This window comes from Phoxinus phoxinus (genome assembly GCF_949152265.1).
Source record: "Phoxinus phoxinus genome assembly, chromosome: 18".
NCBI lineage: Eukaryota > Metazoa > Chordata > Actinopteri > Cypriniformes > Leuciscidae > Phoxinus > Phoxinus phoxinus.
The window spans coordinates 26,893,199-26,910,905 of NC_136893.1; the positions used below are offsets into that span (position 1 = coordinate 26,893,199).

General features: G+C 42.2%; 1 protein-coding gene across 1 annotated transcript in view; it reads left to right on the top strand.

The window, feature by feature from the left end:
* Positions 1-17,707, top strand: part of plcg1 (phospholipase C, gamma 1) — a 62,696-nt gene that overhangs the window by 42,473 nt on the left and 2,516 nt on the right. The window contains exons 23-31 of the mRNA XM_079589422.1: positions 1,554-1,618; positions 2,637-2,800; positions 2,991-3,087; positions 9,865-10,089; positions 10,167-10,315; positions 12,765-12,879; positions 12,993-13,154; positions 14,954-15,060; positions 15,145-15,398. Of these exons, the coding sequence (XP_079445548.1) occupies positions 1,554-1,618; positions 2,637-2,800; positions 2,991-3,087; positions 9,865-10,089; positions 10,167-10,315; positions 12,765-12,879; positions 12,993-13,154; positions 14,954-15,060; positions 15,145-15,398 (1,338 nt within the window). The remainder of the gene's footprint in view (positions 1-1,553; positions 1,619-2,636; positions 2,801-2,990; positions 3,088-9,864; positions 10,090-10,166; positions 10,316-12,764; positions 12,880-12,992; positions 13,155-14,953; positions 15,061-15,144; positions 15,399-17,707) is intronic.

The window sequence follows — 17,707 nt, forward strand, 5'->3', positions numbered from 1 at the left end:
GATTTAATTTTTAGCTATAATATTTAATATAATAAATATGTGTGCATATGTAAGTATATGGGCCATTCTACAGAATTGGTTAAAAGTCAGTTTTTCTTTCTTTCTTTTTTGATGCAAATTTTATAATATCTTCACATTTCTAGTAAATGTGTAAAATGTGTAAATTTTTCCTATATTTTGTCACCTACCGGAACACAATAATAAATCATTTAATAAGAAGGGTTATATCGACCTATTAAGATTTTGTTTGCATCTAGCTTGTAAATATAATTTTTGCTATTTTATTAAAACGTTTTCATTGGTAAATCAATAACTACAAATTTACCAATAATTCAAGTGTAATTTATGATATTTGGTGTATTTTGAATCCAATCTTTCTTTGTAAAAAAGGTAATCATACTGATTTCAAAGTTACAGATTCATTCGTTTGAATATACATTGAACCAAATACTATGATATCATCTTAGTTGATAATTCAATATACTTTATTTTTGAGAAAGATACTTTTGAGCCTAGCTCAAAGACGTTAATTTAGCGCATGGTTCTCTAGCATAGTTTTGAACAGTTGTACTCATAAAAACTAAATTTTATGGAATAACACTCAAAAAAGTTTGCTTAATTGCTGAAATAAGGTGTTCTGTAGCAGTGTTGTGGGTAACGCGTTATAAAGTAACGCGTTAGAGTACTCTAATTACCTTTTTCGTGAAATGTGTAACTTAACGCGTTAGTTTTGTGTGTTAAGTAATCAGTAACTTCGTTATTTTAAAAAAAAAGTAATCCGTTATTTTAAGGAAAGGAAAATCTCGAATAAAAAAATTTCCCCAGGATCAAGACAGTGTTTCTGCGCTTCAATACCCCACCACCCTCCAGCTTCATTAAGGCACACGTGCGTGGTCTCTTGCTCTCTCTCCCGCTCTGCACGCGCTACACGGTTTGGAGCACAGACTCTGTCTCGCGGGCGCGCTCGCTCTAGATTCCGGGAGATTTTAACTAATTCGCGGGCATCAGTGAGCCGCTATCAATATGCGGGAGACTCCCGGACCTTCCGGTAGACTTGGGATGTCTGCATTTCTATAGGCTACTGAAATAATATCGCCATTATAATTATTGATTTTTTTATTGAAATAATAGCCCATCCGCGCATCTCTACTACCCGGGCTGGGAAGGTGTGAATTTTGATTAATATGTTCTGTGATAATAAATAAATAAAACGCTATGTGGAATAGCCTATTGATGACTGTCTTTCCTGTTATTGTTATCCTGCAGTGTTAATTTAGTCGGATGACTGACGTTATTCATTGCCAGGAGTCACGACTTCTAGGTGCATTTAAAGGGGGCCGTGTCTGTAAATTAAGCTGCAGCATGTGTGAGGCGCTGCAAACGGCTTTTAATTTTTGGTAACGCATGAGTAGCTACTCTAACGCGTTACTTTTATGAATAGATAACGCAGTAACGTAACTGATTACTTTTAATTGATGGTAACGTTGTAACCTAATTAACTACTTTCCAAAGTAACTATACCCAACACTGTTCTGTAGTGACGTTCCTTAAAGGTACACACAGATTTTCAGACTCTTCAACTCCGAAATGATGGGCCGTATCTACTCCCCATGTGGCTGTGAGAGAGATGGACACCGCGATATTTCCTGATCAAAAATGTAGAAGTGTGGTTAAAATCAGTCTCAGCCAATGGACTAAAACAGACTTTACAAACTTTTTCATAGTTTCACGAGTTACAAAAAAAAAAATCGAAACGCTATTTTTAAAAACAACAATGGAATAAATGCTAAAAATATTTCAATATTTTCACAAGTTGAAATGTATGGTTTAGGGTTCGGGACAGCCTCCTCCCAAGTACCCAATAAATGAATAAAACCCAATAAAAAAGTCCATGAAAGTTGTCCTAACACAAGAACGGGTATTGTTCAAAATTCATGTGTAACTTTGATGAAAGGTTTTGATCCACTTCAAACGTTGACTACTGTATATTAAGCTTGCTGATATTTTAAATATTCATTAGATAACCGAAGGATCGGGAAGATTTTATTGCTTTTTAAATGTACTGTACACACAGGCCAACAACAACAACATCAGTCACGGTTTGTTTTATTTAAATAGGCAAATGCTTATGATTGGATCATTATTGCAGTGATTAATGTGTGTTATTACATGTTCAGCAACTTCTAACCTTAATTAATGGAGTGTGTAGCTTTTAATTTCCTGTGTTTAGGGTTAGCCTAGCGCTGGATTAGCGATGTGCTCTATGTAACTTCTAGAAATCAACGTGGGATGATTGACACCCATTTTTCTTGAACACATTCCTGGTCTTATTGTGCAGGGATCAACAGTGCGTGTTATTGCCAAGAGAGAAAATGTGTGTGTGTTCATAATCTTTGTGTACCGGTAAATCAAAATGAATGAACTTACTGCACCTCTAAAATATATTTCCTGTTCATCTGACGTTATACATTTCATCCTCTCCTCTTCAATCACCTGCAATACAGAGACTTTTATGATTATAAATTCAATTCACATTAAATTGTTATTTATTTTCCCTCTTGTCGAATAGCCAGTTTCACACAGACACATGTAGATTGCAGGAGTAAAAGGTGTGTGTGTGTGTGTGTGTGTTGTAGTGTTGAAGCCAGAAGGCAAGGGCAGCAGACAGTTCGTGTTCTCTCTGGCCCCCGTGTCGTCGCCCCGCACCGGCCCCGTGCTGGACATCGCAGCGAACTCCCAGGACGAGCTGAAGGACTGGATGGTGAAGATCCGCGAGGTCACCATGACCTCTGAAGCCAAGGTCAGCGCTTATCTCCTGCGCTCAGTAATACAGGAACTGACCGTGAACACCTGTCACTAAATCTCTCCGCTATCTCAGAGCAAACCGGAGCTTGGAGATCGTGTGGTCAAAGTTTATCTGAGAGTAGCGGTGTTGCTGTTCCCACAGACTGTGTGAAAGATGCGAGTAACGGGTGTTTGTTCTCCTTCAGATTGAGGAGGGGAAAATGATGGAGAGAAGGAAGAAGATTGCTCTCGAGCTGTCGGACCTGGTCATCTACTGCCGCCCGGTGCCCTTCGATGAAGACAGTGAGATGCTATTGATGTTTTGTGGAAATGTGACGCTCACGCTCATGTCACATGTCCAAACCAGGGTTATTATTGTTAAAGGGGTCATGACATGAGAAACCAAATTTGCCTTGATCTTTTAGTATATAAGAGGTCTTTGTACCATTAAAACGTCCTGCAAGTTTCATAGCTTAAGACGTCCTCCCCATTATAAACGAATCATTTATTTAATCAAGCTCTAAATACAGCTCGTTCTGGATTCACGGTACGAAGTGACGTACCAGCGTTTGCATATAGACCGCCTCCAGCACAAGACCACTACGCTTAAAGCGCAAGACAACTACGCTCATTTCGTATCGTTGTCGCACCCGCGCGCTGCACGCATCACAAGTGTTCAGTCGACGGACAGCGAGTGGGTCTGTGTACAGGGAAATCACGATGCCGCAGATGTGCTGTTCCAGGCTGTGGACAAACAACATCTTTGAATACGCTGCGAAAGATCCAGTCGTCAGGGGAAAATGGATGCACTTTATTTTTTGCGGACGTCCCAGTCACGGCAGTGTTCGTTTAAGCGTTTGTTCTATACATTTGAAGGATGACTGTTTTGAGAACAAATCCCAAAATGATGCTGGCTTTGCCAGAAAACTGTTGCTCAAAGATAAATCCTTGCCGACTATTCTGGGCTCAACAACGACGACGCAAACTGTAAGTAATGTATTTAAAACTTTAAACTACTTTTTAAATACGCTGAATCCGCAAATGTTCTGCCTGGGGACGTTAATAATTGATGCATAGGCACTGCCGTTAGCCAATCATAACAGTGGGCGTTAAGGATGAGAAACAGGGAAAAGGTCATAAATCACTACATTTTAAAAAAAAAATTGTAAAAAAAAAACTATAGTAATACTATATTTGCACCTAAGGGAACATAATAATAAAATAAAAAAAACCCATGTCATGACCCCTTTAACTAAAACAATAATAGTAGATTGCATTGATTACCTGAAGCACGTAACATCAGTTATAAAACGGTTAGTTCCAATCCTTGATTCTGATTGGTCAATAGCTGTGTTTTATTCACGATAAAACACGGCTATGACCGCTTCACCCAACGGTTCTATGTATCACTGCACAACACCCATAGCAACCGCTTTTAGCAACGCAAACACATGTTTGATCTCATCGATATTGTTCACTGAAGCTATAGTAGAGTATTGTGAGAGATCGAGTAAGCGAGTGCATCTGCATTTACAGTAGATATAGCATTTTCCTTCAGGTCAGTCCTATATATTCATAATAATAAAAATCTGTTTGAATGTCCGCTGCGATATCTTGTCCTTTAACAGTTAAGGGGTTTTCCCGAGCCCATAGTCATCTGTCAGTGTTGTCTTCCTTCTTCGTGATCACAAGTTTGAGTCCTTTCAATGTAAAAGTCTTCTCTACTGACTGACTCACTCATAAACACAGTCTTCGTCTCCATCTATTGGCGAAATAATGTGTGTAACTTCTGTTGCTATTTACGGTCAGGGACTATTTTTTCCAGCGGAAGGAAGGCTTTTAGTGATTTTACATTTACATTTACATTTACATTTAGTCATTTAGCAGACGCCTTTATCCAAAGCGACTTACAACTGAGGACTACAACAAGCGAGTCATCGTGAAGAAGCAAAAATAACGCAAGAAGTGCTCAAAATACAAAGTTCTGGAATTGCTCAGAGTAGCATAAGCCAAAACAAAGGAGGGTAAAGGAGAGGTTTTTTTTTTTATTTATTTTTTTTTTTTTTTATGTCAAGTGCTCACGGAAGAGATGAGTTTTCAGTTGTCTTTTGAATGTGGTCAGGGATTCTGCATTCCGGACGAGGGTAGGGAGATCATTCCACCAGCAAGGAACCGTGAATGAGAATGTTCTGGAGAGTGATTTTGTGGCTCTCTGTGATGGTACCACGAGTCGTCGCTCATTGACCGATCGCAGGCTTCTGGTAGGGATGTAGACTCGTAGGAGCGAGTGAAAGTAGGAGGGAGCTGAGCCTGTGGTCGATCTGTAAGCAAGCGTCAATGCCTTGAACTTGATGCGAGCAGCGAGTGGTAGCCAGTGCAGAGAGATGAACAGAGGAGTGACGTGGGCCCTTTTGGGCTCGTTGAAGACAAGACGGGCAGCAGCATTCTGGATCATTTGTAGAGGTTTAATTGCACATGATGGAAGACCAGCCAGAAGAGCATTGCAGTAATCAAGCCTAGAGATAACCAAGGCCTGGGCGAGAAGTTGTGTTGCATGCTCAGTTAGGAAGGGCCTGATCTTCCTGATGTTGTGCAGTGCAAACCTGCATGATCGAGCTGTCTTTGTGATGTGGTCTGTGAAGGTCAGATGCTCATCAAATGTTACTCCAAGGTTTCTGACCGACCTTGATGGGGTGATTAAAGTTGAATCTAGCTGGATAGTGAAGTCGTGCTGTAGGGACGGGTTGGCAGGGAGGACGAGAAGCTCAGTCTTTGCCAGGTTGAGCTGCAGGTGATGTTCCTTCATCCACGCCGAGATGTCCGCCAGACAGCTTGAGATACGTGTAGCTACTGTGGGATCATCAGGTGGAAATGAGAGGTAGAGCTGGGTGTCATCAGCATAGCAATGGTAAGAGAAGCCATGTGCCTGTATGATGGGTCCCAGTGATGTGGTGTAAATGGAGAAGAGGAGCGGTCCAAGAACTGAACCCTGAGGAACCCCTGTAGTCAGTTGATGTTCTTTGGATACCTTGCCACTCCATGCGACCCTGAAGGACCTACCTGTGAGATAGGACTCAAACCAGTGGAGAGGAGTTCCAGTGATGCCCAGTGATGAGAGGGTGGACAGGAGGATCTGATGATTCACAGTGTCGAAGGCAGCAGACAGATCCAGGAGAATGAGAACTGATGATTTGGAGGCAGCTTTTGCGATCCGTAGGGCTTCTGTGACTGACAGCAATGCAGTCTCGGTTGAATGCCCTTTCTTGAAGCCAGATTGGTTTACGTCTAGTTGGTTGGTCAGAGAGAGGAAGGATGTTACTTGGTTGAAGGCAACTCGTTCAAGTGTTTTCGCAATGAACGGTAGGAGAGAGACAGGTCTGTAATTCTCTAAGAGTGATGTGTTTAATGTGGGTTTCTTAAGCAGTGGAGTTACCCGAGCCTGCTTGAATGCTGTAGGAAAAGTGCCAGTGTGGAGGGATGAGTTGATGATGTGTGTGAGTGCTGGTAGAAGTGTGGGAGAAATGGCTTGTAGAAGGTGTGAGGGGATGGGATCTAGAGGACAGGTGGTGGGGTGACTGGAGAGGAGAAGTTTAGATACTTCTTCCTCGGTCAGTGGAGAGAATGAGGAGAGAAGGTGTTTCGGATTGGGAGGGGTTGGACTGGGTTCCTGTGTGTGTGGAGTTGAGAATTGACTGCTGATGGTTGTTGTTTTGTTGGTGAAGAAGTTGGCAAAATCATCAGCAGTTAAAGAGGAGGTGGGTGGTGGTGGAGGTGGACAGAGGAGAGAGTTGAATGTCTTGAAAAGAGTTCGTGTGTTAGCGGTGCTGTTGATCTTGTTGTGAAAATAAGAAGATTTTGCAGCATGAACATCAGCAGAAAAGGAAGAGAGCAGAGATTGATACATACTAAGGTCAGTTTTGTCTTTTGATTTGCGCCATTTCCTCTCTGTTGCCCTGAGTTTAGTCCGGTGTTCACGAAGAACCTCAGATAACCAGGGGTTAGAGGGAGTAGTACGTGCTGGCCTGGAGGAGATAGGGCAGATATTGTCTAAAGAAGAAGTTAGAGTGGAGCATAAAGTATCTGTTGCGTTATTAACATCCAGAGATGAGAATTGTGAGTGTGAGGGAAGAGAAGATGACACAGCAGTGGAGAGATGGGAGGGAGAGAGTGAGCGCAGGTTTCGTCTGAAAGTAGCTGGTAGGGGGGTTGGTGGAGCATGGGTAGTGAGTTGTAGATTGAAAGTAATGAGGAAATGATCAGAAACATGGAGAGGTTTCACCACAATGTTGTCTGTGATGCAGTTGCGTGTGTAGACCAGGTCCAGTTGGTTGCCTGATTTGTGAGTACCTGAGGTGATGAGCCGTTTGAGATCGAATGAGGCTAGGAGAGAGATGAAGTCTGTTGCATGCGGCTTCTCTAGATGAATGTTGAAATCACCGAAGACTACAAGTGGGGTTCCATCCTCAGGGAAAGAAGACAGCAGCACATCCAGCTCCTCTACAAAGCTTCCCAGTTGACCTGGGGGGCAATATATGACTACAATATGGATCTTAATGGGAGTTGTAAGAGTAATAGCATGATATTCAAACGAGTAGTTATTGCAGAGAGAAGAGAGAGTTGAGTAATTCCAATTGTTAGAAATGAGAAGACCTGTGCCCCCACCCCTCCCAGACTGGCGAGGAGTGTGAGAGAAGGAGAAGTTGTTCGAGAGAGCAGTCGGGGTTGCTGAGTCTTCTGGACGAATCCAGGTCTCAGTTAAGCCTAAAATATTAAGAGTAGAGTGAGATGCAAAGGCTGGAATGAAGTCAGCTTTGTTGACTGCTGACTGACAATTCCATAGACCCATAGAAATGGAGAGAGGTGTGTGAGAGGATGGGAGAATAGGACGCAGATTAGCAGTATTGCGCTGCCTTCTGTGCGTGATGAGAGAGCGTCGTCGAGAGACAACAGGAATGTATTGAAAGCACATATTTAGTTGGGAAATACTATACCAGTGTGCAAGGAAGAGGGAGAATAGGATACTTAAGTGCCTTGTCGGTGTCCTTGCTCGGTGGAGTCGCGCAGGTAGAGTCGATGGTCTTTACCCGAGTCGGTCTTCACACGAGGAGAGCTGAACGCTTCCGCTGACGCTTCCGCGACAGCGCGCACACTACAGAAGTTGGCTGCTAGGCCAGCCAATTAGCACAGGCAAATCAAATAATCCGAAAATGGGAGAAAATCGAAACTGTCTCTATGAACAGCTACACTTAAGTGCTATAAAATTTAAACTGCAATAGCCCACTTCTCAGACGCGGCTGTGATATAAAGTAGTCACGCGTCTAATTAAAATACAGATTTGTGTGAAGGAAAAAATGTACAATAACCACAGAATCGAAAATAGCCCTACTTTCTGGAAAATAATACACTAAACAACAAGAGAACTGAATATTAAGAAAAAACACTTGCGCTCTCGTTCGTTCTACACGCAGACTGACGCTCGTCCTTTCATTTTACTTCATGAAAGTTGCATAGATACACATTTTTCGGCTTTAATATTTGTATTGTGCGGTAACCGTTTTATAAAAGCAATAAGGCACTCGAGGCAAGTGCTGTATCGTGAATAACCTTGACTTATTCACGATACAGCACTAGCCTTGAGTACCTTATTGCTTAAATCACCATATGTGACCCTTGACCACAAAACCAGTCACATGTCGCACGGGTATATTTATTGCAATAGCCAACAATACATTGTATGGGTCAAAATTATAGATTTTTCTTTCATGTTAAAAGATAAGTAAAGATTATGTTCCATGAAGATATTTTGGCAGCACAATCGCCAACATAAATGGAAAGAAGTAATGGATTTTCCGGACTATAAGTCGCATCAGTCAAAAATTGCGTCATGAAAAGGAAAAAAACATATATAAGTCGCACTGGACTATAAGTCGCATTTATTTAGAAATTTATTTCACAAAATCCAAGAACAGACATTTAATCTGGAAAGTTATTCAGCTTCACAACAGCACACAGAACAACAGGCTGAAGGTGTCCGGTGTGTTAGCGTAACACATTAACAGTTATTCAGCTGCACAACAGCATAAAGAACATATACTGGGAGGCTGAATAGGCTAAACTAACATTAGCCAGCGAGTCCAACAAGTTACCGGTCAGCAAGTTCACCAAGCTCCCGATCTCACTCCTCAACACTGAATCCATTGAGTTCTTCCTCGGTGTCGCTTCTGAACAACTCCGCTAACTAGAGCGCCCTCTCGCGGCTGTAGACGGTAATGTTTCCTCTTGGTTCATCTCAGTCAGTATGAATTCATTTTGATATATAAGTCGCACCTGACTATAAGTCGCAGGACCAGCAAAACCATGAAAAAAAAACGTATAGTCCGGAAAATACGGTAATGGATTTTAAAGGCGATTTTTCTCAATCTTTCGGTTTTTTTTGCACCCTCAGATTCCTGATTTTCTAATAGTTGTATCTCGGCCTATCTTAACAAACCATACATCAATGGAAAGCTTATTTAATCAACTTTCAGGTGATGTATTAATCTATCAAAAAATGGACACATGTGAATGATTTTGTGGTGCAGGGTCACACATGACATTTAGTTGTAGTCGTATGATTATTCAAAGCGTTTTAGATGGTTTATGCTAATATGTGCGATGCGTTGATAGTGGGAGAGGCGAGCACCAGGAGATCCAGTGAATGCCTGCTGTGAAAAGTTACATTATATTCAACACTAAATATAGTAGTTTAATTCAGTAATGTATAATAAATTAATAATGCAATGGGGGAATATTTGTGGGTCCTGATAATAATAAAACAATATTATTTTAAGTAATAGTAATTTAAAACTTTATTTTGCCTTAAAATATCGCAACATATCGGCAGTTTATTGTCATGATTTGCATAGTGACATGAGTGTATCGCTACACCCCTAAAACACTGAAAAAACTAAGCTGACCGATGCTCAAACGCCGTTGCCCGACCGTCGGCTTGTGTGTCCCGGGCTTTAGGAACAGGGTTGGGAAACACTTCTTAAATATACAAACCTCAACATAAACCCTGGCATCTTCTGTCTCCTACAGAAATTGGGACGGAGCGGGCCTGTTTCCGGGACATGTCCTCGTTTCCCGAGACCAAAGCAGAGAAGTACGTGAACCGTGTCAAGGGGAAGAGGTTCCTGCAGTACAACCGTCTTCAGCTCTCGCGCATCTACCCGCGCGGCCAGCGCCTGGACTCCTCCAACTACGACCCGCTGCCCATGTGGCTGTGTGGCAGTCAGCTGGTGGCCCTCAACTTCCAGACCGCAGGTGCGTGCACGGCCTCCGCTCTCGGCCCTGTCTCACGGGGCGTCCCGTCGTCTAACGGTGCGACCGTCTCTCTGCAGATAAGCCGATGCAGATGAACCAGGCTCTCTTCATGCTGAACGGCAGGAGCGGGTACGTGCTGCAGCCGCCCATCATGAGAGATGACACCTTTGATCCCTTTGACCGGCACTCTCTGAGAGCGGTGGAGCCGATCACGCTGAGCATTGAGGTACTAATGCATCCCTGCACCTCTAGGACCGACTGAGGCGAAACCTTTAGAAGTGGCCACACAAATGTGGCTAGGGATTTTATTTCCATCATTTTCACACAGTGTGACCATAGAACGGCAACATGTAGCAACCAGAAGCCGAGCGCATACTAAAAGCAAAAATGTTTAGTCTGGGCCAAGTGGACACAGGTTATCTGCCAATGCCGATAAGTTAAAAGTTGTCAAAAGTACTGACATCGGTACTAAGTCGGTACACATTTTTAAATATGACGATACCAGCTTTTCCCACTAGCATTTTGGGCGCGTCGAGCAGATTATTAAACGCCTCTGATTGGCCATTGCGTCCACGCGCTCAACATGTATGTCTCTGATTGGCCATTACGTTCACACGCTCAACATGTATGTCTCTGATTGGCCATTACGTTCAGACGCTCAACATATATGTCTCTGATTGGCCTTTGCATTCACGCACTCAACATGTATGTCTCTGATTGGCCATTACGTTCAGACGCTCAACATGTATGTCTCTGATTGGCCATTACGTTCACAAGCTCAACATATATGTCTCTGATTGGCCATTACGTTCACGCGCTCAACATGTATGTCTCTGATTGGCCATTATGTTCAGACGCTCAACATATATGTCTCTGATTGGCCATTGCATTCACGCACTCAACATATATGTCTCTGATTGGCCATTACGTTCACGCGCTCAACATGTATGTCTCTGATTGGCCTTTGCATTCACGCACTCAACATGTATGTCTCTGATTGGCCATTACGTTCACGCACTCAACATATATGTCTCTGATTGGCCATTATGTTCAGACGCTCAACATATATGTCTCTGATTGGCCATTGCATTCACGCACTCAACATGTATGTCTCTGATTGGCCATTACGTTCACGCGCTCAACATGTATGTCTCTGATTGGCCTTTGCATTCACGCACTCAACATGTATGTCTCTGATTGGCCATTACGTTCACGCGCTCAACATGTATGTCTCTGATTGGCCTTTGCATTCACGCACTCAACATGTATGTCTCTGATTGGCCATTGCATTCACGAACTCAACATATGTTGGCCATTACGTTCACGCACTCAACATATATGTCTCTGATTGGCCATTACGTTCACGCACTCAACATGTATGTCTTTGATTGGCCATTGCATTCACGAACTCAACATATGTGTCTCTGATTGGCCATTACGTTCACGCACTCAACATGTATGTCTCTGATTGGCCATTGCATTCACGCACTCAACATGTATGTCTCTGATTGGCCATTGCATTCACGCACTCAACATGTATGTCTCTGATTGGCCATTACGTTCACGCACTCAACATGTATGTCTCTGATTGGCCATTGCATTCACGCACTCAACATGTATGTCTCTGATTGGCCATTGCATTCACGCACTCAACATGTATGTCTCTGATTGGCCATTGCATTCACGCACTCAACATGTATGTCTCTGATTGGCCATTGCATTCACGCACTCAACATGTATGTCTCTGATTGGCCATTGCATTCACGCACTCAACATGTATGTCTCTGATTGGCCATTGCATTCACGCACTCAACATACATGTCTCTGATTGGCCATTACGTTCACGCACTCAACATGTATGTCTCTGATTGGCCATTGCATTCACGAACTCAACATGTATGTCTCTGATTGGCCATTACGTTCACGCACTCAACATGTATGTCTCTGATTGGCCATTGCATTCACGAACTCAACATGTATGTCTCTGATTGGCCATTGCATTCACGCACTCAACATGTATGTCTCTGATTGGCCATTGCATTCACGCACTCAACATGTATGTCTCTGATTGGCCATTGCATTCACGCACTCAACATGTATGTCTCTGATTGGCCATTGCATTCACGCACTCAACATGTATGTCTCTGATTGGCCATTGCATTCACGCACTCAACATACATGTCTCTGATTGGCCATTACGTTCACGCACTCAACATGTATGTCTCTGATTGGCCATTGCATTCACGAACTCAACATGTATGTCTCTGATTGGCCATTACGTTCACGCACTCAACATGTATGTCTCTGATTGGCCATTGCATTCATGAACTCATTATGTATGTCTCTGATTGGCCATTACGTTCACGCACTCAACATGTATGTCTCTGATTGGCCATTGCATTCACGCACTCAACATATATGTCTCTGATTGGCCATTACGTTCACGCACTCAACATGTATGTCTCTGATTGGCCATTACGTTCACGCACTCAACATATATGTCTCTGATTGGCCATTACGTTCACGCACTCAACATATATGTCTCTGATTGGCCATTACGTTCACGAACACAACATGTATGTCTCTGATTGGCCACTGCGATCTTTTTGACAACTCTAGTTGAAAGTGATGAAATATCAGTTGATGAAGGAAACTGAGCTTTGGTGTGTTTTAAGGTGTTGGGAGCACGCCACCTGCCCAAACATGGCCGAGGCATCGTGTGCCCTCTCATCGAGATTGAAGTTTGTGGAGCAGAATACGACAACGCCAAGCAGAGGACTGACTCTGAAGGTGAGGTGGACATGAACAAGCGGGGTTGTGGTATGTGGGGTCACCTGGGATTGAAGTCGCTTTAAGCATCTAGAGTTCATCTGTACAAAAATATTTTCCTGTCTTACTCTCAGCGGACAACGGTCTGAACCCCACCTGGCCCAGGAAAGCCTTCCGGTTCACCGTCAGCAACCCTTCTTTTGCATTCCTGCGCTTCGTGGTCTATGAAATCGACATGTTCAATGACCAGAACTTTCTTGCCCAGGCAACGTTCCCGATCAACTGCCTCAAAACAGGTACGGGTCCCAAATCAATGACCAAAGGGAACTTTCCCCAGGTCTGAATAAATCAGGGGTGTCCAGTCCTGCTCCCAGGGGGCCACTGACCTGCAGAGTTCAGTGATCCGCTAATCCAGGACTTTAGGGTCATCACCAGAGCTCTAGGCAGGTGTGTTGGGGTTGAAGTTCACCCAATTTACTCTCCCTCAAGCTATCCTAGGTGTATATGACCTTCTTTCAGACGAATACAATCAGTTATATTAAAAATGTAATAAAGGCCTTCTGAAGCGAAGTGCTTGTGTAAGGCAAATGTCCATATTTAAAACTTCATAAAGTAAAATAACTAGCTTCCGGCCAAACAAACATACGGATTGCCCTTAAGTGTAAAGCGCAACTTATGCGAGTAATGTGACGAACTGCTGATATTTACATTACGCCATGATGCTCTACGTCTACGCTACTTCTGACGAAGTTGCGCTTTAGCTGTATGTAGACTGCAGTTGGCTGGAAGCTAGAATTGTACTTTGTAACGTGTTAAATATGGATATTTTTCTTACACGAACGCATCGCTTTATTAACCATGAGCCGTGTGGAGCACTTTTATCATGGAGAGATGCACTTTGATGGACTATGCCATTCCATAGTCACAGGGCCGGCCCGAAGCATAAGCGAACTAATCGGCTGCTTGGGGCCCCCTGGTGGCCAATCGATTTATTTTTATTTTTTACACATATTAGATAACTTAAACAAGTGACATAAAAGAATGAATGAATAATTCATGACAAGCGAATTCTGATTTTATGATCAATATACCTACAACTGCTGCTGTGTCTGCCAGCGTTTGAGTCATGCGCATAATCTAGACACCTCGCGTGCATTGATAATTCGTGGGTGGGGAGACTTCTGTGATGAAAATAGACTTCAACTTTATTAATATGGTTTTAATAATCGAGCGTTCGTATAGGGTTCACCTAACACTGACAGAAATAAGAAAATTATCAACTATAGCCGTTTGAAGTCTTCTCCACTTTATTATATTCCACACATCAGATCATTAACTCCAAAACCGTGCGACACTCCAGTACCAAGTGTGCATCTACGGCAAGCCCAGAGGGGAAAAATACATTGCATGCACACATATACAACTAGCGCCAGTACATCATTATTATTGTAACAGACTTTGTTGGATTGTACATGCATCGTGACAGAATCCAACAAAGTCTGTTACAATAATAATCTATAAATAAAATAAAAAAGATTTTGAGGACAGTTACACCGTCAATAATTGTCATTGTTGCTGTTATTATGTTTCTGATTTCTCAGTTTTGTCATTATTTTAGCAAATAATTGAGAGAGTTAGTAAAAGAGTAAAGTAAAAGTTAAACGTTTTAAAAACAAAGTGAACAATGTATGCACTCTCAGTATTTAAGTATACATTTTTTTGTAACATTCTATTTTTGATTATATCCATGTTTGTCTATTTTGGTTTTATTTTGTAGTTGAAGATTGCACATTTATTGCACATTTGCAAATAATTTATGTTTTGTGACGGTTTGTTTTCAGAAGTTTCAAAGAGTTAATAAAAAAATAGATACTTAAAGTTTTAACTAACTCTTTGAACTCTTTTACTAACTCTTTGAAACTTCTGAAAACAAACTGTCACAAAACGTAAATTATTTGCAAATGTGCAATCTACAACTACAAAATAAAACCAAAATAGACAAACATGGATATAACTAAAAATAGAATGAAATAGAAAAATAGCGTGACTTGTCCTGTAAGGAATGTAAACCCAATGGCGCTGCTGTGGTCCGCAGGGTACCGGTCGGTGCCGCTGAAGAACAGCTACAGCGAGGATCTGGAGTTGGCGTCTCTGCTGGTGCACATGGACGTCGTCAGAGGAAGGGTGGGCTACGAGATCATAGTATGTAGACGCGCACCTCAGGACCCTCGTCCGGTAGACTAAGTGACTGTGCTGTTTTGTAATGGCGACCTCTTTCCCCTCCAGCATGAGAACGGGGAGCTGCTGAGCCCGTTCTCGGCGGCGGGGGCGATCGGCGTGGCCCTGCAGGCGGGCCGCGAGCGCACGGGGGACTCCAGCTCCGTGTCCTCCTCCACCTCCTCCATGTCCCCGCTGCCCTCGTCTCCGGGGCAGGCCCTGGGGTACCGCGCTCGCGAGGGCTCGTTCGACACCCGCTACCAGTCCCCTCTGGATGAGTTCAGAGTGTCCCAGGAGGCGCTGCTGGACCAAGACAACAGGAGGTGTGTTCGCCTGCTTTTGAAAATTTTTTTGAATTGTCTAATAATACAGAGCATGTAGTCGCTTCAAAAGTGCTTTTAAAACCCTTAAAAACACCCATACATGTGACCCTGGATCACAGAACCAGTCTGGAGCCGCACGGGTATATCTGTGGCAATCACCAACTATACATTGTATGGGTCAAAATTATCCATTTTTCTTTTATGCCAAAAATCATGAGGATATTAAGATTATGTTCCATGAAGATATTTAGTAAATGTCCTACCGTAAATATATAAAACATGTATTTTTGTGAGTGAGTGCAGCACAATCGTGAACATAAATGCACAACTTTAAAGGAGATTTTCTCAATGTTTACATTTTTTTGCTCCTCAGATTCCAGATTTTCTAATATTGTCCTATCCTAACACGCATCAATGGAAAGCTTATTTATTCTATTCATCTTTCAGATGATGTATAAATCTCAATTTAAAAAAATTGACCGATGTGACTGGTTTTGTGGTCCAGGGTCACAAATATGAAAAGTGCTTGAATTATTGAAAGAAAAAATATGTGCAATTAGCGTTTAATGTGATTGATAAAACGGTAATAAATAATACAGAGCATGTAGTCGCGATGAAACGCACGTTGTGACAAATCTTTCTTACGTGTTGTGATGTAGAGCGAAGAAAATATATAGGCGGCACTTGGTTCTACCCGTCAGTTGTTGATTGGATACATCACCAGAGAGAAGATTAAGTTTTGATAAATTGTGAGGCAAAAACAAATTTAAACATGCATGAATGCATTATTCAAGATAAGCTCAATGACATGCATTTAACATGCTATTTTTATTTCATGCCGACTTTAAAGGCACACCGCATAACTTTTGGCCACTAGGGGCGCTAGACCTGTAACTTTCACGTCGAGCGCCCCTAGAGGCCACAAGCGCCGCAGCACTGTCGCAAAAGTCAAGAAGACATCCACGATCCCTCTCGCGTTTTCTCTTTTTTGCCTCAGAAGCAGTTTAAAACTTTCCTTGCCTCAGCCATGGCCAGGAGTCGAGCAGGCGGAACAATAGTAGCAAAAGCGTTAGCTCCTTGAGTATATCAGAGCTTATGGTCACGTGACGGCCGTAAAGTGATTCGTTCTCCATTCTCCAGGTCACATGTCTTCTCCAAACTTACATAGGCGGTATTTCAAGAGTGCAGCCCCGCTCGGAGCATTGATAGTGTCAAATACTGTATATTGGCCTGAGGAATCATTTAAAATCACTTGTATGCTTCAACTCTTTAGGTCACAAAGTCCGCGGTGTGCCTTCAAGATGATGATGATAATATAGTTGTGGTAAATATTAGTTTGCAGTCCATGAGCTGGTCCACTTTGCAGCTTATCGTGGCCCAAAACGCCCACACCACAGGAACGCTATTTCCGTTTGGCACAGATAAATCTGAAATCAGTGTTATCATTAGAGTAGATAATGGAGTGGTGCAGGTCTACAAAATCTTATTATTATTATTACTTGTTTTGTTCATCATGATAATCTCTGCAAATGAACAACTTTTATGAATTATGAAGCATAAATACAATCAGAAGTAAAAAGCTAAACATATGCTATAAGGAACTACACCACGGTCACATGACTTCAGTGTCATCACCATCATTAAGCTTCCAGCAACTCTTTTGGTCTTTAAAACATTTTCCCTGGAAGTTTGAGTTATAATAGTTTGCTAGAGTGTGACGTGTGCAACGGACGAGGTTAAAGCCAAATGGGAAAACCTGTGAGATACTTGAGGGAAAATGTGCTCCCGGCCAGATGTGGAGCAGGTGTGAATCAGCTGAAGACAGTCAATCACGTCAGGATCGGTGTGAGGGCCTTAAAACGTGACAATATCTAGAGCTCGTGTTCACCACAGACCTTACGTAACCAAAACACACAGAAGTGCTGAAATTCAACTCGTTTCTAGGTTTCCACCTACAAAATACAGAAACAAAAGTTCATTTATTTCAGTAATTCAACTTAAAAGGTGAAACTAATATATTATATAGACTCATTACATGCAAAGTGAGATATTTCAAGCCTTTATTTGTTATAATTTTGATGATTATGGCTTACAGCTTATGAAAACATTTTCACAATATTCTAATTTTGGGGTTTTCATAATCTGTACGCCATAATAATCAAAATTATAACAAATAAAGGCTTGAAATATCTCACTTTGCATGTAATGAGTCTATAATATATTAGTTTCACCTTTTAAGTTGAATTACTGAAATTAAATATTCTAATTTTTCGAGTTTCTCCTGTATGTCATCCCTGCTCCACTCTCTA